General features: G+C 36.7%; 1 protein-coding gene, 1 long non-coding RNA gene and 1 gene segment (V, D, J or C); 1 reads left to right on the top strand and 2 right to left on the bottom strand.

Annotated features, from left to right (window-relative positions):
• Window positions 1-309: 309 nt before the first annotated feature.
• LOC127506574 (uncharacterized) lies at window positions 310-1,900 on the bottom strand. Its single transcript, XR_007928037.1, has 3 exons — window positions 1,725-1,900; window positions 990-1,571; window positions 310-819 (listed from the first exon to the last, which is right to left on the bottom strand). It is a non-coding gene; the product is annotated as an uncharacterized LOC127506574 (long non-coding RNA).
• A 5,291-nt stretch (window positions 1,901-7,191) lies between these two features.
• On the bottom strand, window positions 7,192-24,615 carry LOC127507685 (immunoglobulin kappa variable 1-8-like). The segment is given in 4 exon segments: window positions 7,192-7,391; window positions 18,148-18,164; window positions 24,031-24,361; window positions 24,454-24,615. Coding segments are annotated over 4 exon segments (597 nt in total).
• Window positions 13,004-19,397, top strand: LOC127506547 (uncharacterized). The gene is made up of 3 exons (XM_051883125.1): window positions 13,004-14,065; window positions 14,226-14,394; window positions 19,153-19,397. Exons 1-3 carry the CDS (start codon window positions 13,165-13,167, stop codon window positions 19,280-19,282), a joined length of 1,200 nt encoding a protein of 399 aa, XP_051739085.1. The 5' UTR covers window positions 13,004-13,164; the 3' UTR covers window positions 19,283-19,397.
• Window positions 24,616-27,017: the final 2,402 nt, after the last annotated feature.

Genomic DNA, 27,017 nt, shown 5'->3' with positions numbered 1-27,017 from the left:
GAACTGCAGTATTCAAGTACCAGAGACTTTATTTATTATGATGTATTAACCTCTTAACCCGCACCGGCCCGTGGGTGGGCCGCAGTGGTTCATCATAACATTTACACTTAATTTTTTAACACTTTTGGCCTCAATATGGTACCATTTGAAAGCTTAGATTCTCAGCTTTACATAGAATATAATGACATTTGTTTTTATGTTACACAAAATAATAAATTAAGGCTTAAATATATAGTCATCCCAAATCGCCCCCCTGCCGTGATGGTACACGAACTACATAGCTCTCATTCTCAGGAATTCAGCTATGTAGTTTAAGTCATGCTGTATGTCGACGGGGAAGCAGAGGTCGTTTTGCTGTTTCACATTTATCCTGTATTTGCTTTACTGTATCTTTATATCATAATCGCTGTATTTATGATGTTAGAACATTGTTAAGGGTTTCTGTCATAATGTGCATCAGTGATTAGTGAATTTTCCTTTAAAGTGCTGCTTTTAACCATTGAATTTTAGCATCTCATTTGCACGTGTGTCTTTCTATGCAGAGATGAGAGAGTAGACCTTCTGATGTGTGTAAACTAATCTTACCTCACAGTTTATGATTATTAATTATTGATGATTATTAATTATTAATAAATCGTTAGACAAGCATAGTTCCTGCATGTGTGCTGGGTCGGGACTATCCTCGTTCATGTCCGTGGCATGTACAGCAGAGACAGCCTGTCCAACAGCATTAAGTTCTTGTTATCAGAGACGACGTGAACCGACAGGCTTTAGATGGGAGTCTCAATCGTTCTGTTGGCACAGATGCAATCACTCGACCTGGATAACATCAGAGTATTATAATTTAGCAGAGGGATTTCTTTAAGTTATAAAGCATAGCTGTAATTTACCAATTATGTTTTCAAAAAGAATATTAAAGAATATTACAAAACATGCAGTAGAAGAGTAATAATGCAAACAAATGTTAATAAAAAAGCTTAAATACAAACACTTTTCTCTCTTTGCTGTGGAAGTTCAGTATAAGAGGAAACGTCAGGCATCTTAGGGGGGCACTGCAGTATGAAGGAGGAGGCCATCAAGTAAAAAAGGTTGAGAAACACTACACTAGTGTTATCACATCGACACAACCTCAAAGTGACTGACAGATAGAGAACTCAGTTATGTAACAGACACGCCATCTAGTGATGAAGCATGGAAGTGCAATTAAAGTGACTGAATTTCCGACCAAGGTTTTTGTAACACTCTTTATCACTGTGTGAACACACAGCTACTAGGACAGTGTGCACTCTGACAGTAATAATCTCCTGTATCTTCAGTCTGGACTCCACTGATGGTCAGAGTGAAATCACTGCCAGATCCACTGCCACTGAATCTAGATGGAGTTCCTGTATGACGGCTTGTTGCATAATATATGAGGAGTTTAGGAGCTTCTCCAGGTTTCTGTAAGTACCAGGCTAAACGATTACTACTATACACTGCACTGCTGGTTTTACAGTTTATTCTGACTTCTTGTCCTGGTTGAACTGCTGTTATTGATGGACTCTGAGTTACAGTGTACTGTCCTCTACACTCTGAAAGAAAGAACAAGAAAAAAAAAATAAATAAATAAAAATAAAAAATAAATATATATATATATATATATATATATATATATATAAATATATATTAAAATTATAAACATTTAATATTTCAAGAGAATAATTGTAGAGCTGCATTACACAAACCTTGAGCGATCAGTGTGAGAGTCCAGATGAAGAAGGTGATTGTGTTCATTGTTGTTCTTTTGTCTTGTGTGATGATGAAGATTGTGTTCTGTTCTGCTCTCAGTCATGAAGTGTTAAACTCACAGCACTATAAACACTCTCAGAGCACTGAAGCATGTGTGACAATGCAAAGAAGTGGGCAGGATTTACAACAGACAAACTAATATACACTAGAGTTACAGAATGATCATTTACATTCTCACTAATGTTATTTTTAGTTAGTTCAGTAGTTTTATTTTTATTCTGACTACTGAGACACTGAGGATGTGCAGATGAACGTCCATCTCTGTGTCCATATTCAGTCATGTGACCAGTTTGACCAACAGTTTGACTGTGGCCTTAACACCACAACTATGATTGGTTTATTCATTACCAGTGCTGAAAAATATATGAGGAATCATCTGACCAAGTATCTGATACATAATGTACATACATACTATATCAGAATATTATCTATGAACTTGGTTACACTTTACAATAACAGTACATGAACAAACTTCAACATGAACTCATGATTAACGAAGATATGAACACTGGATGATTATGTACTTGCTCAAAAATTTATTTTGGATAATTATTAACCAAAAACAGTTACAGACAGCAGCTTTAACTAATATATGAATAAACACTAAGAGTGCCATCCTTGTTGATATAAACCTATGGTACAAAAAAAAACAAAGATAAAAATTATTTGTATTTCTTTTATTTTTATTTATATAATTAAACATATATGGACTTAAAAGCAAGTCCAAACATACCTGTAAAGACACACATAATGCACATTTACATGTAAAACAGGGCATGTCCATAAGCTAATGCTAATCGAAGCATTTACATTTAAACGACAAAAAATACAAATACAGTTAATAACTGTACATAACCTCCTAAAAAATTCCAATAAAACATTTATGTAAACATGTCTTTAATTATTAATTCGGTTTACCAAAGCAGTCAATATTTATTAGTTCAAAGTGCCAGCATTACCGTAGGAACACAACAAACACGCCAAGAGAACACCTATGCTGTGTTCGAAATCGCCCCCTATACCCTCATTCACTATTTCCTACATTAGTCCACTAATATAGTCCACTTGAAGGAGTGAATGAAAATGAGTGAGTGAATTCGGACACTGAGTGCTTCTGCCGATTTTACATAGTTTGTGTTTGATGTTTATTATTCATTTGAAACTTAACAAACTGACAGCTCCAGTAGTAATGAAAAATGTATTTTTAACTCTGTCATGAAAACTTGCATGTATAAACCTTAATTAAACATTTTAATAATCAAGTAAAAATTAATTTATACCTGTATGATATTACCATATATACAGTAAGCCACACAAATGGATGGATGGATGGATGGATGATTCAGCTGCAGTCGCCATCCTCTGGTCAGACGCAGTCATTTATTTGGCGACTCTCACATTGCATTGTGGGTATTCTCTAGCCCTTATCGCACTGTGGGATTGAATGAGTCCACTCGGTAACGTCCACTATGGTTTCGGACACCGCTACAAATGGCTGTCCCCTCAAATAGTGCCCTATTTAAGGGTATAGGGGGCAATTTCGGACACAGCCCTAGAGTACTGTGAATTCAGACATACTTTTTTTTGTCACATACTGTTTTTGACCTACTATATAGTAGGGAAGAATGTGATTTTAGATGCAGCCACAGTCTTAAAGGAAAGGTGTGTAGATCTCAGTTATGTTAAAGACATGTGACCCTCTAGTGGTGAAGTATGTAAGAGCAAATAAAGGGATTGACTTTCCTACAGTAAATAATACAGATAATATTGTAGTGTAAAGTTTTGCAGGGACGAGCACCACTCACATTTTCTCCAGATTTTAGTCCAGTTTAGAAAGGAATATAAGATTGTATGTTACATGTTTACTTAATAAATCATAATAAATAAAGTCTCTGAAAGGTTTGATACACCATTGTGTTGTTTGTGATCCTCCATCAGCAGCTGCAGTATCTCTCAGCTGTATCAGTGCATCACTGTGACGTCTGACTGACCGAGGTTTTTGTACCACTCTTTATCACTGTGTGAACACATATTGACTGTTTGGATAGTGGAAACTCTGACAGTAATAATCTCCTGTATCTTCAGTCTGGACTCCACTGATGGTCAGAGTGAAATCACTGCCAGATCCACTGCCACTGAATCTAGATGGAGTTCCAGTATAACGGCTTGTTGCATAAGATATGAGGAGTTTAGGAGCTTCTCCAGGTTTCTGTAAGTACCAGTGTAAGTAACTACCACCCCACACTGCACTGCTGGTTTTACAGTTTATTCTGACTTCTTGTCCTGGTTGAACTACTGTTATTGATGGACTCTGAGTTACAGTGATCTGTCCTCTACACTCTGAAAGAAAATGAATGAAAATGATATCTAACATTTTAAAAGAATTAAAAATCATTGTTAAAAAAAAGAAGAAGAAAGAAACTGTATTACACAAACCTTGAGCAAACAGAGTGAGAGTCCAGATGAAGAAGGTGATTTTGTTCATTGTTGTTCTTTTGTCTTGTGTGATGATGAAGATTGTGTTCTGTTCTGCTCTCAGTCATGAAGTGTTAAACTCACAGCACTATAAACACTCTCAGAGCACTGAAGCATGTGTGACAATGCAAAGAAGTGGGCAGGATTTACAACAGCGTGAGCTGCTAAGATTGATCAAATATGTTCAGTGTATCATCACATTTACCTTATTTTACATTCTAATGATTTTATTCTGTTCTGTGTGAGATTTCTTGTACCGTATTCAACTCGTTTCGAGACATTCCATCACTTTACCCAATCCTGAACTTTAAAATGTAAAAAATAAATTAACACTCTGTCACCATTTAATCATCACTTTATCAATTAATTTTTATTTTGTTTCCCATGGGACAGCTGCTCACCATAACAAGGAAATGTTTTCCATTACTGAGTCGGCGTTCTGATGTAGAAACTGGAAGCGCTGGAAGTAAACAGCATATGAGAATGACACAGAAGAGAAGATATTGTTGAATAAAGACATTATTTTTGTTTTGTTTTTGAGCACAAAAAGTATTCTTGTCTCTTCATAACATCAAGGTTGAACCACTGCAGTCACGTTATCTATTTTAACTATGTTTTTAGTACCTTTCTGGACCTTGATTATATTGCTGTCTATGGACGAGTCATAGTCCTCTCGGATTTCATCAAAAATATCTTAATTTGTGTTTCTGAAGATGAATGAAGGTCTTACGGGTGTGGAACGACATGAGGGAGAGTAATTAATGACAGAAATTTCATTTTTGGGTGAATTAACCCTTTAAGCCCAGTTTTCTCTAGTTCTGTGTCCGGTATCATCAGTGTTGAAGTGTTTGTGTTTAAGTTATCCCCTGTGATCTGTTTTTGTTATCTACACATCTTTTAGCACCAATATGTTTAATCTGATTATCATATTATAACAACTCTTTGTTATAGATCTTTGTATTTATGGTTGTATGTATTTATCTTATGTATTTATGATCTTTGTTATAAATACAGTTTACATAATGAGATGCGGGAATAATACAGGATGGTTTCCCAAGTCCCATCCACTTTTGCTGCATTCCCCCTCATCCCACTACAGCTGTTTTCCTCCAGTGAAAAGGCTTTTGGGATCTGGGATTATTATTAGTGGTGCTTGCCTGAAAGACGAAGCACACTGTTACTATCTCACACATTCTTCTTCTTCTTCTTTATTCCATATAAATTTCGGCACGTAACTCGTCCCACACCATTTGTCGTAGAGCCATGAATGAGGTGTCAGATCAAGGACAGCGCTGCTCTTGCTTTTATAAGCGATTGGGCGTACGATGTTCGTACAGCAGGTGAAAAATGAATGAACTTCCACTGAAAAAGGTGAGAGGAATATCTGTAGATCAGAACATCGTATAGACAAGCGGATTGCCTCTTTTGACTCAAAATGGCAAGTAGTCTTTAATTATCACCATGGAAACAGTCTAGCCACGCCCTAGCAACCATTTACAGCACCCTAGCAACTGATTCCATAGACTGCCATTATGAAAGGTCCTGATGGATATCTTTGCAGCACAGTGTCACTGGAACATGAGGGTGCTCTCATTTGACAGCCAATCATGAATCACCTTCAACACTTCCTAGCCACTCCCTAACAACCATGGTTGAGCACCCTAGCAACCCAAACCCATGTGGAATATCTTCAAATCTGAATGTCATCGAGGCATGGGGGTTGCTTTATATCATTCATACTGACAATCAGCCTTTATAGTATCATTATTGGCAGCTGACAAGCCACTCCCTAGTAACCAAATAGAGTACCCTAGCAACTGTTTATCAAGACCTATATCTCTGCATCAGAACATCAGCTGAAGGTTAAAACTTATAACAATGCTAAGTAAAACATATTAGCAACATATTAGCTCAAGGCAGTGTAGTTGCTCACAGCAAACACCATTCACATTTTCTTCCAAAAATGTACAAATCTAGTTATTATTATCATTTTTTAATGAAATGTCATGAGACTTTGTGACTTTTCCTAGAAATCCTAGAATCGCCGCTGGTCGTCATCTCAGAAATAGTGAGACTGTCACATGTAAAGACTGTGATTGTAAATTCACTGTATACAGTACTCTCAAGTGTCACAAAAGTCACAAACATAAGATACAAATGCAAAAGAACAATACAGTACGTCCCAATCTTGAAGATTTTACAACTGCTTTTGAGTAACAAACATATTACTGACACTTCAGATACTCATGTCAGAAGCTGGACAAGAAACATTGGTATATGCATCTTATCGTGATGGTATTTCAGAAGCAATGCTTTTTTTATTGTGTAATGAGTTACGAATATTGCTGAATTTGTATTTGAAATTTGAAACCCGCTTGGACCTTCTAGAAAAAATCTGTGCTGTGTATTATAATCTCAGCAATTTACCACCAGGTGAAAGTCCCTCACTATCTTCATATATTTGGCACTACTTTACAGATCAGATGACGTTAAGAAAAAAACCCTTGAGCCCTTCCGCGTTACAGAATAATGTGGATACTGAGGTGTGTGTAGCTCTGACTGTGTGTTGAAGGCATGTTGTCTAATTTAAAGTTGTCATGTTGATCTTTTCAGGAGTGTTTTTATGGTCTCATGTGTGATATTTTGTTTGGAAGCCAATTTGAATATTTCTGTCTGTGAAAAAGTGGTCAGTTTGAGGAAAAGTGTCTTCTAAATGAATAAGTAAAGATTGAAGTTTGTTAATTTTGCGGAAGAAAAAACAGAAACAAAAAACAAAAACGTTAAGGTAGTTGTCTTTTATGATAAACCCCTTCCATCACTGATCAGTGTTGTGTGTGATTGTGTTGAATGAGCAGCTGCAGTATCTCTCAGCTGTATCAGTGCATCACTATGACGTCTGACTGACCGAGGTTTTTGTACCACTCTTTATCACTGTGTGAACACACCACCACTGTGGTAACTTTGACAGTAATAATCTCCTGTATCTTCTGTCTGGACTCCACTGATGGTCAGAGTGAAATCACTGCCAGATCCACTGCCACTGAATCTAGATGGAGTTCCTGACTGGAGGCTGTTTATATAATAAATCAGGAGTTTAGGAGCTTCTCCAGGTTTCTGCTGATACCAGGCTAAGTTATTTATTGAATTTACCTTATTACTGTTCTATTTATAACTGTTTTATTAAATGTTTTATGTATTTAAATACAATGTAATTTAATTTAATTTAAACAAATACACCTTACATCTTATAAACAACCACATATACTCACAATCCATGTTTCTCAACGAGGTCACTGACAGCATCTTTAACAAGAAACTTTCTAGAGGAAATAGAAAGTGTCTTTGTCTCTTCGCGTTCTCTCAGGATTGTAGGGGCTTTTTCTTCAAGCAGTGTTAGCAATCTAGTTGTGGTGCCAGTCCAAGTTATATCTGTTGAATGACACTAAGAAATGACAAAAACATTTATCTAAATGTTTACTTTGACCACTAGTAATATAGAGAGTGAAATACATTAATGGTTTACCTGTAATGGTTGAACACTTCCTTCTAATAAATCCTGGGTGTTGCTTGCAATATAATGTATTTGAAATGTGTCAAGCTCCCGCACTCCTGCATTCACATCAGTGTCATCATGAATTCTTCATCATGAATCCTTGAAAATCTGTGTCAAATCTCAGTATTCGATCAAGAGATACTTGTTGAGACAGCTCAGTTTTGGTTGAGGCAATCAGTTCTCCAACACTTCCAACTGTGAATAGTTTTCTCCATATTTCCTTTCCGTCTATGAAGACAGTTGCAAGCACTCTGTGTAAAATTGTTAGAGTAACTGTAATTTGTTCCTCGACATCCATCATCTAAAAAAAAAGAAAAAAAAAAGTATCCATATATACACCTCACAATGAGAAAACTAACAGTGTATAACAATAAAAATGTACATTTTAAATAGGAAGGTTGATTACGTTATGTTTGCGTTGTTGAATATGAAACATTCCAATTGTGAAGGGACGGTAAGGTTCATGAGCTCATACTCAACGTTCAATACAAATATGTCTTTCACTCAATATGTATAATTAACAATTCTGCCAACACAGCTTTACAAAAAACGCGCCAAATGCACTAACGTTAACTAGCGGGCCTATAGACGACATTTAGTTAACAGGCGAGCCGTGTATTTAAATTGGGGTACAAAACATGGAGACTGTCACGAATACGGCTCCCGCGGCTCCTCCTCCCAGCCGCCGGAGGGAGCCATCACCTGAGTTCTGAGTCACTTCCTTTTGGACTACGTTACCCATAGGCCCTCATTCCTGGGACTGATTGCACACACCTGCATTGCATCACACTCACACTATTTAAGACGCACACACACATCTATACACTGCGAAGTCTTGATTTGCCCCGGTGATCACTACTGAGCGTTTTCTTGTGGACTGTTACCTTGCTATCGATTGGACTGTTTATCATTTGTGAACCTCTGCCGCCTGCCTTGAACCTTGCCTGTTTCCTGGATTACGTTTGTCTGCTGCCTGCCCTGAACTCTGCCTGTTGTAAGTTTCTGTTTGTCTGCCGCCTGCCTCGACCCAAGCCTGTCCCTGTTACTGCTACTGTCTTGCCCTTGTCTGCCTTGTGCTTTGTTGTCACAATAAAGAAACTGCAAATGGATCCTCACGCTGTCAGCCCCTCATTACAGAGACAACATAATAAAAAATACAACAACTTCTTGGACAGCTAACACAAAACAATCTTAAACAAGGTGGGGAAAAAAGTTACTATTATAGAAGTATTTTAATTATTTTCACTCACCTGAGGCAGAAAGCCGCATTATCTAACATGGCTGACGGAGCGACAGTTGAAAAAGAACGTTACTGTGCACAGTGCGCAGGCGCGCAGAAGCTCACAGCATGCCGAAATCCAGTATTTTCACCCCGCGTGCCCAAATTCTTATTTTATATTGGCAACATGATAAACTACATACATACAGTAAATATCGATATAAGCAAAAAAAAAAACAAAAAAACATTTTATTTATATGTACTTTTTTATTTATATCTTTTTTAATGTTACATACTAGCAAAACACTGCAACAATATTTTTAAAGTATAATTCCAAACTGCTATAAGCAATACCATGCAAATGGCTGAGGAGATATAGATTTGTTATATATTAACAAATCAAAATTACCATTCATCACCTCTAATGCAAACTTTAGCCATTAAAGACATAATAACTAGTTGATAGAGCAAACAAGTGTCTCTGGAACTATTTTATATGTGATAATTTATAAATCAGTGTATAATGGCTTATGGCTATAAAGTGCATTCAAGACTATTTAGCAACTCACGATCGCTTCACTTCGCACTTAAATGCATCACAATTGTTTTTAATGTTAAACAAATAAAAATTGATTCACATTTGATACTCACACTCTGAATATCGTCCATCATCCAGAAAAACATGCGGTCACTGGTCCTGTAATTTGGTAGGTGGCGTTGTCACTAAACATCTAGGGTTCTAGGACTGTGGTCCTGAAAATGCAGCCTCCGGTTGTGCAGGCAGATGCTACTCTAAATATGACCCATTGAGAGTACAACCAAAGCATTTGTACCCAAAGTGCTCACAATTGTACCCCAACCGTACCCTTTTTTCTGACAGTGTAGGAACGAACCCCAATGTTTTTTCAAATGTGTTGGCGCTGACTGCAAACGGACATTTTGTACGTACGCAGCTTTTAAAGCTCATTTCTATCGGGTTCACAATGAGTCTGCACCCTGTTACTGCTGGAGAACTTTGTTATAGATTTTAAATGTGCCATTTCGCTGTGTGATCAACAATTTCACACAGTTAAAGAACTTATATGCCACTTAAAAGAGCATATAGTGGAGGGGTGACCTGTGGCATGTCCAGTAACAGGTTGTAAAAATACGTTCACTGTGAAATCATCGTTTACTGCACATATGATCAGGAAGCATCGAGCATGTTCGGTTGATAGCATAAGTGACGTTTACAGGGAAACTATTTCTCCGTCATCTACTGTCATCGCATGTGAAGATGCTTCCCAGAGCTCAAATGATGCAACAACAAATGAAAGCATTGAATTGCCACAGAATTTCAATGAGTCCTTTCTTAGGAATGTATGTTTACTGTACCTAAAATTGCAAGGGCAGCTCCTCCTTCCAGCTTCAACAATACAGACAATTTTTGAAGAGATGCAAAATGTACATGAGTTAGGACAAGATTACACTTTAAGTAAACTGCGGTCACTTTTAAAAAATGATATGTCTCTTACAGATGATGTTGTCAGTAAAGTCTCTTTCTCTTTCTGTCATAAGGGACCACTGAGAATATATTCAAGAGCTCAGACATTCAAAAAAATGTTCCATTACATAGAGCCTCAGAAAGTAACATTAGGAAATGATGAAAATATGCAACAAAGGTTTGCATACTACATACCTGTAAAGCAAACATTAAGTAACTTACTGGAATCAGAATTTTGGAAGAATTCAGTGTCACAACCATCTTGTGAAACAGACTCAGATGATTTTAGTGACATAAGTGATGGCAAAAGCTTCAAGTCCAACCAGTTCTTCATTGAAAATCCAGAATGCCTGAAACTAATTCTCTACCAGGATGCTTTTGAAATTGTAAATCCCCTCGGCTCTGCTAAGAAAAAGCACAAAGTTGTGGCAGTCTATCTTTCTGTAGCTAATTTACCCATTCATGTTCGGTCCAATACTGATCACATGTCCCTTGTTTTATTGTGTTTAGAGAATGACTTGAAACAATTTGGATGTGCTGAGGTTTTTTCTGAGATGTTAGTGGATTTAAAAGATTTGGAGGAAAACGAAATAACTGTAGGTGGTGAAACAGTCAAAGGAGCTTTGTATTGTATTGCCGGTGATAATTTAGGTTCACACAGCATTGGTGGGTTTACTGAAAATTTCAGTCATTCTAAGTACTTTTGCAGAAATCGCGCGAAACGAGTTTCAAAATGATGACCCAAATGTTTGTGGTCCACAGCGCACCCCTGACAATTACAATTCTGCGGTTCGTGATCTACAAACTGAAGACAACAAAGGCATAAAGGTAAACTCTGTTTTCAATACTCTGAAATCTTTTCATGTTTGCCAGCCTGGTCTCCCACCTTGTTTAGGCCATGACATATTTGAGGGTGTCTTGTCCTATGATGTTGCATTGTACTTGAAGTATTTAATTAAGAGAAAGCAATGGCTTACATATTCAATTTTGAACCGGCGCATCAAGCAGTTCAAGTACAAAGGAGCTGATGCTCTCACAAAGCCATGTGTTGTCAATTCTGAGATGCCCAAGCTTTCAGGGCAAGCCATTCAGAATTGGAATTTCTTAAGATTGCTTCCTGTATTAATTGGTGACAAAGTGCAAAATCCAGAAGATGATGTGTGGCAGTTAACTCTCCAGCTTAAAGATATTGTTAATATGATTTGTGCGCAAAAGTTTTCATCAGCACAGGTAGCCTATCTTGACATTCTAATCCAAGAATATTTGGAATCAAGAAAGTCTTTATTTCCTGAGAGTCCACTAAAACCAAAACATCATTTTTTGCGTCACTATCCAGCACTAATTTTTAAATTAGGGCCCTTGATTCGATTATGGACGATCCGTTTCAAAAGCAAACACAGCTACTTCAAGAGATGTGCCAGGCATTTGAAAAACTTCAAAAACATCTGCCTAACTTTATCTGAAAACATCAGATGTTTCAGGCATATATTTCAGCTGGGCCAGGATGCAGTCAGCTTCTGCAGGTCAAAGACAGTTGCACTTTTTACCCCAACCTTTACAGTGACGCAATTAAACATGCAGTGAGAGAGTTGAGCTTTTCAGAAATCAATACTAGTGTGTCCACAGACATAGTGTATAAAGGTACATCATATAAAAAGGGTAACTTCCTTGTGTCAAAAAATGATGAGGCCATTGAGTTTGGAGAACTTCTCATTATTTTAATTCAAAATGATGATACTGTGTATTTTGTGATGGAAATGCATAAAGCTGACTATCATTCTGAATACCATCTGTACTCTGTGACAAAACAGAACATCAGGTTGCAATGTAGATTTTTATCCGTTACCATCATACATTGTTAACGGGCATCAAGTAATTCCGCTGAAACACAGCGTGTTGCCGAAATAAAGAGGTCAGGGCCACATGCTCGAAAGTTACAACATGCAATTTGAAAAACGTGAAAGTAACATCAGTTTTTTTTGTTTTGTTTTTAAGATGCACAGAAAAAAAGAAATCCTCAGACACATAATATACTCAAATATGGCTCCTTTTATATGTACAGTGTTACTTCACTAAATGTCTAATTATGACTTGCTTGATTCCAGAAATGTCTGACTCTGAGAGAACGTTTCTACGCGCCGCTATCACTGAGGTCTTGCCTGACCTTCCAGAGGTGACAAAAGACATTTTAGAAGAGACCTTGCAATCTCTTGGTGTGGAGACATATGATGATTTTAATTTTATTGAGGAAGCTGATTTGCTGTCAGCGTTGAGGCCAATTCAAGCCCGAAAAGTCCTTGCTGCATGGAAGCTGAGATGTAAGTCATATATTGCAGTACAGAATGCAACCAGTGCCCAAATTAGCTGGCCTAAAACATCTTAAAGATAATGTAAGGAAATATAAAAACATTCACATTGTGTTAATAATAATTGTGTGTGTGTGTGTGTGTGTGTGTGTTTGCAGGCCAGACTCCTGAAAGCAGCAGCAGCAGCTCATCTCTTGATACCTTGCCAAGGCCTTCAACAACCTTAGAGTCTCTTTCACCCAGAAGTTCACAATCAACCTCTTCCAACAACTTCCAAAGCCCTAATCCAGACTGGGTGGACACCTTTCTGATACCATGGGAAAAGTTACCAGAGGAACTGATGCAGTTATTAGAGAGAGGAAAACGACCAAGTCCACGACTGAGAAGAGAGATGGTCCGGATTGTGGTTCGTGACATGATGCAAAAAAATCCTTGCCCAAGTAAAAAGGATTCTACTGAAGTTGCCAAAAAGATGGTGGCGAAATATCCCAAATCATTGCAAGACGTAATAGATGGAGATGTGATTGGGCCAGGGTACCACTCTTTGGTTAAGCAACTGCAATATAGGATTGAAAATGCGAAGCGTTCTACAACCCCAAAAATAAGAAAACGAAAGCATCGCACTGATGAGTCTGACACAGACGAAATCCCTCCAGAACAGAGAGCAGCAATGCAGGACACTTACGGATGCATTAACTGGGATGTAAAATTTCTGCCCCTTGGAGAGACCCCAGAGAGCCAGAGAGAAAAGAAAGAAAAACTGAAGAGGATGTCTCAGCAAACTGATACAAATCTAGAAGCGGTCAAACGTCTAATGAAGTTGACTTTCTACACACAGCGTAAACAAGTGAACCAGGGGGAAAATATTAAAAGTCTTCTGGAAGAGTGGCCATTTTGGTTCAACGAACTTGGCATGGCAGTCCACTTCAAGGAACTTACCGGAATTGGGCTTATCGAAACTTTCACACGGAATGTGGATCTGAAGGGGAAACGACTCTTGAACTACTTAAATACTGTTGGTATTTACAAGAACAAAAAGTTCCTACAGGCTGTGACAAACCTGAAAGCGATCAGGGGAGAGCTGAGTGGTTGCTCTGAAGACGTCAAAGAGATGTTGCTGCTTTTGCTGTCCTACTTTAACGAGAAGGAAGACGCAGTGTTCTGTTATGTTGAAAACACCCTCCTGGCAGAGGAAGTACAGGTGGACCAAGTTCCTTTGACTCCCACCCTTGTTGTGTGTGGTAAGATTTTTTTCTTCTCTCTCTTTCTTGTCTTTCAAATTCCTTTTTTTTTTTTTTTTTTTTTTTGGTATTCATACACAGGTCCTTGATAAACAATGTTTTTATTTTTCTTATGTGTAATGTTGTTTTAGTAGTTTTGTTTGAATATCTTTTTTTTTAGGTCAATCCTGTTTTTCCGCTAAACGGTTCATGCTGTGTGTGGATCAAAACATTATACTTGACAACATGCCTTCCTTCATTTCTGCCCTGTGCATGATGTTTGGGAGCTATTATTGCTTCAACATCCATTACCCATCAGAGCTGGCATCAACCCTGGAGTTTCTGCAGAGGTATGTCTTCTTGGATAGGCTTTATGCAACCATTTCACTTTATTAAACTTCTAAAAAAAATTAAGACCGCTGATGCATTGACTTGGGGGTTAGGGGACTTGTCATTTTACCTTTTTACAATTAAATGGTTAAAGTGTTAGTTCACCCAAAAATGAAAATTCTGTCATTAATTACTCACCCTCATGTCGTTCCACACCCATAAGACCTTCGTTCATCTTCAGAACACAAATTAAGATATTTTTGATCAAATCCGATGGCTCAGCGAGGCCTGCATTGACAGCAAGACTTTCAGATGCCCAGAAAGCTACTAAAGACATATTTAAAACAGTTCATGTGACTACAATGGATCAACATTGATGTTATGAAGCGACGAGAATACTTTTTGTGGGCCAAAAAAACAAAATAGCGATTTTATTCAAAAATATCTAGTGATGGCTGATTTCAAAACACTGCTTCATGAAGCTACAAATCTTTTGTTTAGAATCGGTGGTTCGGAGCATGCATCAAACTGACAAAGTCACACCCCCAGTGGTGAACCATTGAAATTTTGAAGCACTTAAGATGTAACAAAGTAACGTTTAGTGAAATCACAAGACTTTGGCAGTTTGATGTACACTCCGAACCACTGATTCAAAACAAAAGATTTGTAAAGCTTCATGAAGCAGTGTTTTGAAATCGTCCATCACTAGATATTGTTGACAAAAAAAAAAAAACTATTCTTGTCACTTCATAACATTAAGGTTGAACCACTGTAGTCACATAATCTGTTTTAAATATGTCTTTAGTAGCTTTCTGGGCATTGAAAGTGTAAATCTGAAAGTGTTAATTATCTTGCTGGCAATGGAGGCCTCACTGAGCCATTGGATTGTATCAAAAATATCTTAATTTGTGTTCTGGGGATGAACGAAGATCTTACTGGTTTGGAACGACATGAGGGTGAGAACTTAAAGGATTAGTCCACTTTTAAATAAAATTTTCCTGATAATTTACTCACCCTCATGTCATCCAAGATGTTCATGTCTTTCTTTCTTCAGTCGTAGGGATGGGCGATATATCGCATGCGATTGTCACATGCATTTCGTCAGTAAAGCCGGATCCCTGATTACCGCTAAATCGCCATCACCTGCTTTCAAATGGAGCGGCATTTAATAGACAGAGCCGTAGATCACTGATCACATTCATTATCACAGATGAATCGCCTTCGATAATGAACGCGATATTGCGTAGAAGGTGTAGGACATACATCATTTGTTTATATAAAGCATATACAGTTGTATTTTTTTTCGAAAATGAACGATCGTTTCGCTAGATAAGATCCTTATTCCTCTTCTGGTATCGTTTAAAGCCCTTTGAAGCTGCACTGAAACTCTAATTTTGACCTTCAGAAATGTCATTTTTGGGTGAACTAACCTTTTAATATAATGCAATAATCAACAATCAATGATTAGTTTAATTGTGACAGCTGTAAAAGTAAAAAAGTTCCACATGTAATATTATTTCATATGCAAATATGTTAGCCAATCACAGCAGTGGGCGTCTACACAGAAGTCTTACAGCAGACACAAAATCAGGGTAGAAAATGGCCTTCTGTTTCTTCACTGATTATAATGGGAGTCACTGATAAACTACAGCTGTGTGACAGCTCCAACAGTTGTAAAGGGAGGGTTCTCTAATTGCTTTGTATATAATTTAATTACAATTTAACACTTTAACCCTTTAAGACCGGACGGAGCGCCTGCGCTCCCGTTTGCATCTCCCTTTATAAGAGCCAATAAAAACTGAACCCATATAGGTAGCATAAAAATTCTTTTTGCATACAAAACCAGATACTTTACACGTCCAGATCAAGCCTCTAACACGCTTCTGTGTAATATGCGTTTACAACAAAAACAGCACAGCCGCTAACTGCATACAAATATGTAGATTTTACATGCACATAACTTCATGAAAAATGTACAGATCATAGAAAATTGCACATCATTATTTAAAGCAGAGTCTCACGATTACAATGAACCCAAAATCTTTAAATAATGATGTGCCATTTTCTATGATCTGTGCATTTTTCATGAAGTTATGAGCACGTGAAATTTACATATTTGTATTCAGTTAGCGGCTGTGCTGTTTTTGTTGTAAACACATATTACTCAGACTCATTAGAGGGTGAAAACAATGCAACAGAAGCATGTTGGAGGCTTCATCTGAACGTGTAAACTCTCTGGTTTTGTATGCAAAAAGAATTTTTGTGCTACCTATATGGGTTCAGTTTTTATTGGCTCTTAAAGAGAGACACGCAAATGGGAGCGCCGACGCTCCATCTGGTCTTAAAGTGTTAGTTCACCCAAAAATGAAAATTCTGTCATTTATTACTCACGCTCATGCCGTTCCAGACCCGTAAGACCTTCGTTAATCTTCAGAACGCAAATTGAGATATTTTGAGGTCTACATAGGGAGCAATGACATTTCCTCTCTCAAGATCCATTAATGTTCTAAAAACATATTTAAATCAGTTCATGTGAGTACAGTGGTTCAATATTAATATTATAAAGCCACGAGAATATTTTTGGTGTGCCAAAAAAAACCAAAATAACGACTTATATAGTGATGGCCGATTTCAAAACACTGCTTCAGGAAGCTTCGGAGCGTTATGAATCAGTGTGTCGAATCCGGAGTTCGGAGCACCAAAGTCACGTGATTTCAGCAGTTTGGCGGTTTGACACGCGATCCGAATCATGATTCCACACGCTGATTTATAACGCTCCGAATCTTCCTATATAAGTATCCACTATATAGGAATCTTCCTATAAGTATCCACTCCACTATATAAGTCCTTATTTTGTTTTTTTTGGCACACCAAAAATATTCTCGTTGCTTTATAATATTAATATTGAACCACTGTACTCACATGAACTGATTTAAATATGTTTTTAGTACCTTTATGGATCTTGAGAGAGGAAATGTCATTGCTGGCAATAGAGGCCTCACTGAGCCGTCGGATTTCAACAAAAATATCTTAATTTGTGTTCCAAAGATCAACGAAGGTCTTACGGGTGTAAAACGTCACGAGGGTGAGTAATTAATTACAGAATTTTCATTTTTGGGTGAACTAACCCTTTAAAGGTTTAAAGGGTTAGTTCACCCAAAAATTTAAATTCTGTCATTAATTAATCACCCTCATGTTGTTTCAAACCTTAATACTTTCTTTCATCTTCAGAACACATGCTGTATGTATTATTATTATTATTATTATTATTAAGTAGGCTACATACAAAAATAATAATAATAATAAATAAAAATAATGTTATTAACCATTATTTTTTTCCAATCAAACCAGTTTTGGAACGTTTATAATACAAAAGGAACGCTGGAACAGAAACGTTAAAATACCGATTCTGCTCGGAGTGGAACGTTTGAAATTTTTTTTTCATTTTTAAGCCCTGATTGCATCCTTCTCATGGGCATTTAATAATTTTTAACTTTTCAGTCTGAGTTAAATCTCTTTTTTGGCTCATTTTAACTTTAAAATAAAACACACCTAACAATTATGCACACCTGAATATAAGGCGTTTTTCACTTCCAGCCTTCATGAACAATTATATATCACTTATAAATGATTAAATATAAAATTAATAGTAGTAAAATTTTACTCTTTGTTTTTAAGGCTTTAAATGGACTAGCTCCTTCCTATCTTATGGACCTTTTGAGTACCAAACACTCCAGCTAGACAGCTAAGATCATCCAATCAGAATCTCTTACTGGTCCCTAGATCTAGGCTGAAGACAAAAGGTGATTGGCCCTAAGCTGTGGAACAGCCTACCGCTCTCTATTAGATTAATCTCTTCAAAATCGCTTTTCAAAGTAAAACTAAAAACCTGTCTCTTTGAGAAGGCATATAATCAATGAGTTCAAATGAGCTTTGCCTAACCATTAATGGCAGTATTTGTGTTTTATCTGTCTTATTGTCATTTTATTTTGTTTTTCTTTCTGTTTTTGCTTTTTTATTGATATTGTTCAGCCACCGTTGTTTTATTGTGCTTTATAAATAAATTGAGTTTGAGATAGTTATTAAGATTGATGTGGTTTGGAATGGGTAAAATGTGCTTGGAAAAAATACATGATCAGAAAATCAACTTGCCTAATAATTCTGCACATGGTGTATGTGAATCATTACATATCAGAAATTACTAATTGCAAATTAGGCCTTATAATTAACATGGTTACTTACATGTTGTGTCATTACTGTCCTCTGTTTGCAAAATCTCTGCCCTGAAATTGCGACTGATTTACCAAAGGACAGTGAATTGTACCAAACAAAAACATAATGCTCTACTGAAACATTCACAAAGTTGAAAATAAATAACCATTTTCCTAGCATTAGGATCCTTTGGAAGGTAATGTTATTTTTAGTCCAGTGATCCTGTATCGGTCTTCTTTCGATGTTAGGTGTCGTTGATCAGATACGTCACAATGAGAACAAGTTATTTTCTGAGATTGGATTCAAATGCTTGTTTTTGGACTAACAAGGAATTTTTTAGTTCTGAAGCCTACATGATTTTTTTTTTTTTTTTTTTTTTTTTTAATGGTACAATGACCTCTTACATTTCAAAAGATCAAGAATATTTAGATTTCTCGAATCATGACCCCTTTAATACTTCAAATATTTGATTATTTATAACTTGAATAAAGAAGATTGTGATGTTATTGTTTCTGTTAATGAAGCTATTTTATAATTGATACAGTTGTCTGTTTTTCTTTCCCAAGGTGTTTTTTCTCCATCAACCCAGAGAAGGGCACCAAAGTGGAGAAGACAAACACATCCCGTCTTCACGTGAACCCAAGAGTCCTTACCTTGATTCAGGAACTTTCAGATCATGAGTGGCGTGATGTCTAAAACTCTGGATATGGTCAGTAGGATTTATGATGTAATGATGTGTGCCACACTACCAGCTTAAAGGTTTGTTTCAGCTCCTATGTTAGGTTCTTTAAGATTAGGAGGCAAGATAATTTTTCAGACAAAATTGTAACAGATGAGTTTGTATACAACTGTTATTAAACAAAGAAAAGCATTTTCCTCTTTCTTGCCCTGTCTTTCTCTATTTTTCTTTTTTACACTCTCATCTGTTTCCTTCCATCTTTTTCCCTCCATCTTTTCTCTTTCAGTTCCAATTAGATGAATCTGCCTCAGCTCCTATGTTCAGTTCTTCAAAGACTAGGAAGCAAGATATTTTTTCAGACGAAATTGTAACAGATGAGTTGGTATACAACTGTTACAGAGTTTAAAAGAGAAAAGCATTTTCCTCTTTCTTGCCCTCTCTTTCTCTCTTTTTTTACACTCTCTCATCTGTTTCCTTTCATCTCTTTCCCTCCATCTTTCCTTTTTCAGTTCCAATAAGATGATCATTAATCTGTCATATGCTCTTATTGTATTGTTTGTAAAATAAGTACACTACATATTACAAACTTGTTCAGTATGTTGAGAAATGACGTTTGTTAACTGCTTTGTTTAATACATTTTTATTTGTTTAATAAAAGTTTTTTAGTTTTTAATTTCAGTTCAGCAGAAAATGGATGTTTTATGCAGTTTTATTCTAAAATGTAGTGTAAAGTTGTTTACAATTTTAATGTATTTTTTACTTAATTATTCTGGCAACCACAGCTGCCAGATTTTTTCTGTAAAAACAACAGGATTTTTCTGTATAAATACACTTTAAATGTCTGTTTTTTTTTGTTTTTTACAGTAAATCCCTGTAAATTTTACTGGATTTTCTTTTTACATTGACTGTAATTTTTACAAAATTATTCTGGCAACCACAGCTGCCAAAATTTTTTTGTAAAAACGACGGAATTTTTTTTACAGTGCAGATAAGAGTGGGACGATAATGTCAACTCACCCTGCTGAAAAATCCAGCATAAACCAGCATGAATGCCATGTTGGTCCAGACTGGTTTAGTGCTGGTCTAACTGGTCAAGAAAAACTGTGCTGGTGTAGCTGGTCCACAGCAATCCCACTTCCCATGCTAGCCCTATCCACCTTATTCCTGACTAGCCTACTGCGTTTCAAATTATGGGTTGCACTTCCGGTTTGGGGAACTTCTGTTTAAAAAGACTGAAACGAATCGTTTCAAATCATAAGGTTGCCCTACAAATAAAGCTTATCTGTCACTTTGACTGAATGAGCTGTCCATTTTTCTTTCATGTTTTATATTCAGACATCATGAGAATAACGTAACGCTTGGTATTTTAACGTAACATGTTTTAACGAATATCTATGGCAAGAGCTCTTTTCAGTCGCTGCTTTCTATCCTCGTGATTATTTTCTTTTGTCCCTTTGCATGCCACTGTAATAGTATGAAAAAGGACAACATATACTGCACATTTGTGGTCTGTTCTCCCGATATAATGTACGATATATTCCAATAATAATTCACTGGAATGAACGAAGAATCTCTCGTTTTTCTCCTCAAAGCCTCACGTCTCTTTCCAGGTTTGTTTTCACAGGTAAATACAATTTATTATCTGTAAAAATGATGGAAATCACTTTGAAATAATATCATGCAATGCTGAAGTTCATGGACACTTTTTATTAAGACAACATATATTACATAATACAGATATATATCACTATAGTTATATTTAACCCGTCCGTTATTGCTGTGGAAAGAATCTCGCTTTTTCATGGCCTGTTGAAAGTACCTTGTTGATGCTTTTACACTTTTAAATGTCCTTTTAATGTTCGTTGGTTGAAGGGTGAGTAGAAAAATGTCATCTCATTGTACCCAGTTAAAAAACAACAACAACAACAACAAAAAAAACGTATTATTTCTTTCATAGAGCGAGTCTTTCACTGACTGTTTACAGCTTAACGGAAGTTACACCCATAGTTCGCACAAAGCGTCATGGGGCGTAGGAATAAGGTGGATACCAAAATCTATTTAAAATACATTTATTTCAAACTAAGTATCCTTCAAATCCATTAACATATTTATTGACACATCATTTAGAACTTACTGATATAAAATTATAATTAAACTTTATTTGGAGTATTTATTTATTGCACAATGCACATTTCTTAAAGGGGTGGTTGATTATGTTTTGAATTTTTTAACTTTAGTTAGTGTGTAATGTTGCTGTTTGAGCATAAACAACATCTGCAAAGTTACGATGCTCAAAGTTCAAAGCAAAAGGAGATAATTTCTTTTAAAGAATTCTGTTTAAGGACTACAACAAACGGCTGGTAGGGACTACAACGAGCTTCTTCCTGGATTGGTGACATCACTAACCCTACAATTTACATAAACCCCGCCCCTGAGAACACACAACAAAGGGGGCGAGGCCATGTTATTGCAATACAGTACATAACACAAATGAAATAGCATGTGATAAAAGCAAGGTGATAACATGACAAGGGTAACACTTTAGAAGTTGCTCTTAATTCATTGAAGAACAAGACCAGGGATAAATGCTTTCTAGCCAAAAATCTGAAGAAACCGAAGAGAGCAGAGGTTAACTTTTGCCCTGCTAATCCAACCGGAGAAACAGATGAAAGCCTTGAAAAATGATGTGAGCTACTGATTGATTTCGGATCAGTAGTAAAAGAAAAGTTGTCCAAAACGTTCGCCTACACAAGGAGAAATGTGGTACAGAACAGTCCAGTTTTTTGAGGACTGCACTCTTTCAGATTGAAGAGGTAAGGTCATATTTACTCTTCTCTCATTTACTCTTCATTTGTGCTACAGTTGATGCTCTCCTCATCATGTGTTATAGGGATACTCCACACAAAAAGGAAAATTCTCGCATTTACTCACTCATGTCATCCCATATGTAAATGTCTTTCTTTCTTCAGAGGAACACAAACATTTTTAAAGAAATAACTCCTCTCTGTGAGTCCATATAATGCAAGTGGATGGGACCTCTAGAGTTGATAAAGGTCATTTCTGTTGAAAAGGTAGAAACTACTGCTACAACCACACAAAACCAACACAATGGTAATTCCCAGTTAATGAATCAATGTCTTTTGAAGCTAAATCAACTGGGGATCTATAGATTTCCATCATGATTTTGTGTGGTTGTAGAAGTGTTTCTACCTTTTCAGATAGATGTGGAGGGGGCGGGTTTTAATTGTGCTCTTGTTTGGTGGAATATAAAAGCGTCAGTATTGACATTATGCAGAAGTGCGTCTGCCTAGCGTCAGTGACGGAGTTACAGGATTTCCGGCGCACCGTGTGAATGTCCGAGAGGTAGGAGTATTCAGCCGTGATGTGGGCTGTTTGTTTGTGCCATGCAGGGTTACATTATTTCATTGTAGTGTGGATTGAGGAGCATTTGTGGGATGCATTTAGTGATGGCTGTTTCCATGGAAATGCATTCTATCTACCATGGAGTTCCCTGTGTTATGGGAGTCGCCATTTGACAGACATTTCTACTATGGGTTTGGCACTACTATGGACCTAGCTAGTGATCCTTACTCTTGGAGTGTGTTGTATTTACACAGTTAATGTCTGAGCCAATGCAAGAGACGTTGCAGCGGTCTTTGGTTTCCCTTTAAACTGCTGCTTGGATGTCTGCCGTTCATGTTTGCTTCACCATAGATGACTGCTTGGACATCGAACTGTGTTCTCGTGGCCGTTATATTGTTTCTGGGATCAATCTTTGGAGTTGTGTGAGATCAGCCTGTGTGATTGTGCTGCTGGACCGGACCATCAGATCAGCACTATTAGTTTGACCGCCGCTGTTCATGTGATACCGCACTGTGTTTACTCGTTAATCCTAACCAATTTCTTCCAGCATGCAACACTTGTGGGATCAGCCGGGTCAGTTATCCACCAGTGAGGTTTTTTGTTTGTTTGTTTGTTTGTTTGTTTTTTTCTTTGATTCTTTTGGGATTGATTTGTTTTTGCTTGTTCTAACTGTATTGTGATTTAAATGATTTGTTAATTTGTGTTCTGTTTTGTATTTAGTTATTTTGAATTTGCTTGTGGTTCATTTAGTTTGTAAACCAGGTTGCTCCTGCTGTCGGACGCAGCGCCCCATTGACTGCATAGAACAGGTTCGGTTGTTGTTGTGTTTTTGTTTGTTTCTTGCAGGCACATGTTGAGCTGATTAAAGTCTTTTACAGATATATGTACGAATATTGTGTAAAGTGTGTGTTTGTTTGTGTTTTACTTTGTGTTTAATTCCCCCTTCAGAATTGGAGGGCCAGCGCTGTTGAAGGATCCAATGCCCCGTTTGCCTTGACACGTTCAAGACCTGATTAATCTTTGTGGGTCTAAATGCAGTGAATTTTGGCCTTCACTGTAACTGAAGCTGAAGGTATTTTCACATGTAACGTGTCAGTCATGGTCTTATCTGGAAAGAGATTGACGGATCTTGATGGTGCCTGGGAGTTTCAATGTTTACACATTTAGGGGAAATAAACCTATGAATGGCATACTAAGAGTAGTCAATGAACAATAAACTGGGTTAAGAGAATGTATTTAAATCTTATATATTACATTTACCTTTAAAGTCTTTCGAAACTTTGCTAAACATTGTCATTGTGTTGTTTGTGATCCTCCATCAGCAGCTGCAGTATCTCTCAGCTGTATCAGTGCATCACTGTGACGTCTGACTGACCAAGGTTTTTGTACCACTCTTTATCACTGTGTGAACACCCAGTTACTGTTGATGCTGTGTGCACTCAGACAGTAATAATCTCCTGTATCTTCAGTCTGGACTCCACTGATGGTCAGAGTGAAATCACTGCCATAGTTAGATCCACTGCCACTGAATCTAGATGGAGTTCCTGACTGAAGTCTTCTTATCCAATAAATGAGGAGTTTAGGAGCTTCTCCAGGTTTCTGCTGATACCAAGACACACAGTCACTACAGCCAGAAATCGGCTGACTGGTTTTACAGCTGATTGTAACAGTTTCTCCTTGTTTGATGGATTTTATTGTTGGATTCTGAGTCACTGTCACTTGTCCCCAGCTCTCTGAAATTAACATATTTTAGTCATTAATGGTTATTGGACTGTAAATGAGATCTGGTTGTTTATTTTGCAAAATATTTATAGAAGATATTTACCCTGAATGCAGAGAGTCAGAGTCCAGATGAAGAAGGTGATTTTGTTCATTGTTGTTCTTTTGTCTTGTGTGATGATGAAGATTGTGTTCTGTTCTGCTCTCAGTCATGAAGTGTTAAACTCACAGCACTATAAACACTCTCAGAGCACTGAAGCATGTGTGACAATGCAAAGAAGTGGGCAGGATTTACAACAGCGTGTGCTGCTAACAAACTAATAAACTCTCTACATATAAGATTTGGTATTTCAGTGGTCTACTTCAGACATTCTACTGACTGTAAGTAACTTTACAACTACATGTCAACTTATTCTACTTACCCGAAACCAAACTTAACAGTCTACTACAGTCTACTAATACACTAATGAGAGTTGGTTGACATGTAGTTGACAAGTCACTTATAGTTAGTAGAATATCAAAAGTGACCCTCGAAATAAAGTGCAACCTAAAATTTTACAGATTATGTCGTTTGTAATAATTGTAAATATTGATTATTGTAAATATTTTTTAATTTTAATTATAAAATGTTTTTTATGTTTTGCAGACTGATAAGACACTAGTCTTTGACTTTATATGAACATCTGTCAGTGTGGATGAAGCATTTTCAGCTTTCAGTGCCGCTGTAGAAATAATCTATTCACTCTCATGCATGATTCATTTATATAAGGTGAATGTTTCTGATAATATGTGACCAAGATTGATGCTGCGTCCCAATTCGCCTACTTATATTATGCCCTAAAAGTATGTACTCTTTCTGTGAACAAAAAGTACATACTTTAGGAAAAGAGTAGACAAGCTTTGGGACATACTATCACGTCATACAATTGCGTCTTTGCTCTCTGTTGCATCCTGTCACCGTAAACTGGCCTGTCAATCATCTTACATCCTCCACATTTCATTTAGCTAATTTCCTACCGTATCGGAGAGAAATGCAGTAGCATGTTGATCTGCAGTCGCGGGTCTTTCATGTGGAGAACTCTCCTCATATTAATGCATAATGATGCATTTAAAAGTTAATGGCCAATCGGATCTTTATAAAAGTCCACATTGGTATTGCAGATGAAATATAACACGGATAACATTAAATAAATATTTTCTATCAGGTTGAACTGATTATTAGTCACTCAAACCTCTCAGCGTCGGTCGCGCATATCCGCCATGTTTTGTAGTTTTTTAACACTTTTTACTCGTGTTTGTAGTTCTGAACTGATTACTCATCCAAAGCACAATGGGTTGTGGGCAATATTAGCCTTTATAGTGTGCACGGATCCACACTTCCAAAATCTACCAGAAATAGTAGACCATCCGGGGACTTTTGGCATACTCTTTCCAACATACTATGTTTTGGGACACACTTATTTTAATCTCACATACTATTTAGGATGGATAGTATGGACATTGGGATGCAGGGAAAGTGAGCAGCATTCAGCTGGTCATGTGATCTCAAAATGGTGGCCAACTTAAGGAAGAAAAATAAAAGATTTTTTTTAGGCCCCTAAAATGACTATAGTATCATGAAAGTCGATCATTTTAAACATATTTGTCAAACACAATAATTATTTCTTTGTGAGTACAGTAATGTACTACATCTTTAAAAACATGTTAACAATGAGAAAAAGTTTTACTGTATTTAGAGTAAACAAACAAAAAAAAAAGATGCATAATGGAGTTTTGATGAAGGTTGACATGTTCATCAGGACTCATAATCAGGTCATGTGACACTAGATTAAACAATGTGCTTATGAAATGTTCAGAATTATTGATTAATTTATTTGAAGCTGCAGGTTTTTCTGTGAATCATGATGATTGAGCTTCATATGAAGAACAGAAGATCATTATGAGAAACTCACAACATCATCCATGATAATAGAGGTCAAAGGTCACCTCAGAGGTCACAGATCATCAGATATATTTCTTTAAACAGTGTTATATCAGCACACGACAAGAGAATGAATGAGAAATATAACATATAAAGTCAAACTGAATCATGTTTTAAATAAGATTAATAAACTCTTCAGCTGATCATGAAAATAATTACACTGTTTTTGCAACAACAAACATTTTGAATGAAAGTGTGTTTGTTGTTCTTTTTTGAAAATCATTTAGTCCAAACTGAATGTTTGAGTGTTGAGAAGATCTGAGTTTCTTCTAATATCAGTGTGTTGAAGTGTTGTTTCTCTCTCTCTGCTGGAGTTTGTGTTCACTCGAGTGGAATAGAGGTTTTTGTACGACCGTTTCATTAGATTGTATCACTGTGGTACACATTCGGTGGAGGAACTAAACTGGTGCTCGGTAAGTCCTTTAAATTACATATTTAAAAATATATACAATTTAGATTTCAGAAAGTGTTTTACAGCTGAAACAAGAACAACATTTTTAAATAATAATAATTATTAGATATTTCGGTGAGACTTTACTTAAAGCCTTAAAGGTATTCATAATGTACATTATAATGCCTTATATCTTTTCATAAATAATTGTACCCCAAAGTTGCATTATAATATTTGCTAATTTCTTGCAAATCTCTACATCTGAAATTGGTTGTTTGTCATGTTTTTTAATACATTA

The sequence above is a fragment of the Ctenopharyngodon idella genome, chromosome 24 (genome assembly GCF_019924925.1).
Source record: "Ctenopharyngodon idella isolate HZGC_01 chromosome 24, HZGC01, whole genome shotgun sequence".
Lineage (NCBI taxonomy): Eukaryota > Metazoa > Chordata > Actinopteri > Cypriniformes > Xenocyprididae > Ctenopharyngodon > Ctenopharyngodon idella.
Note: the sequence above shows the minus strand (reverse complement) of the source record. Positions and strands in the feature narration are given on the sequence as shown.

Excerpts from the sequence above, each read along its gene's own strand:
- LOC127506547 (XM_051883125.1), top strand. The coding sequence starts at position 13,165 with ATGCAGTTATTAGAGAGAGGAAAACGACCAAGTCCACGACTGAGAAGA. Across the intron at positions 14,066-14,225 it reads TCCCACCCTTGTTGTGTGTG|GTCAATCCTGTTTTTCCGCT; the intron begins GTAAGATTTTTT and ends CTTTTTTTTTAG. Across the intron at positions 14,395-19,152 it reads ACCCTGGAGTTTCTGCAGAG|GTGTTTTTTCTCCATCAACC; the intron begins GTATGTCTTCTT and ends TTCTTTCCCAAG.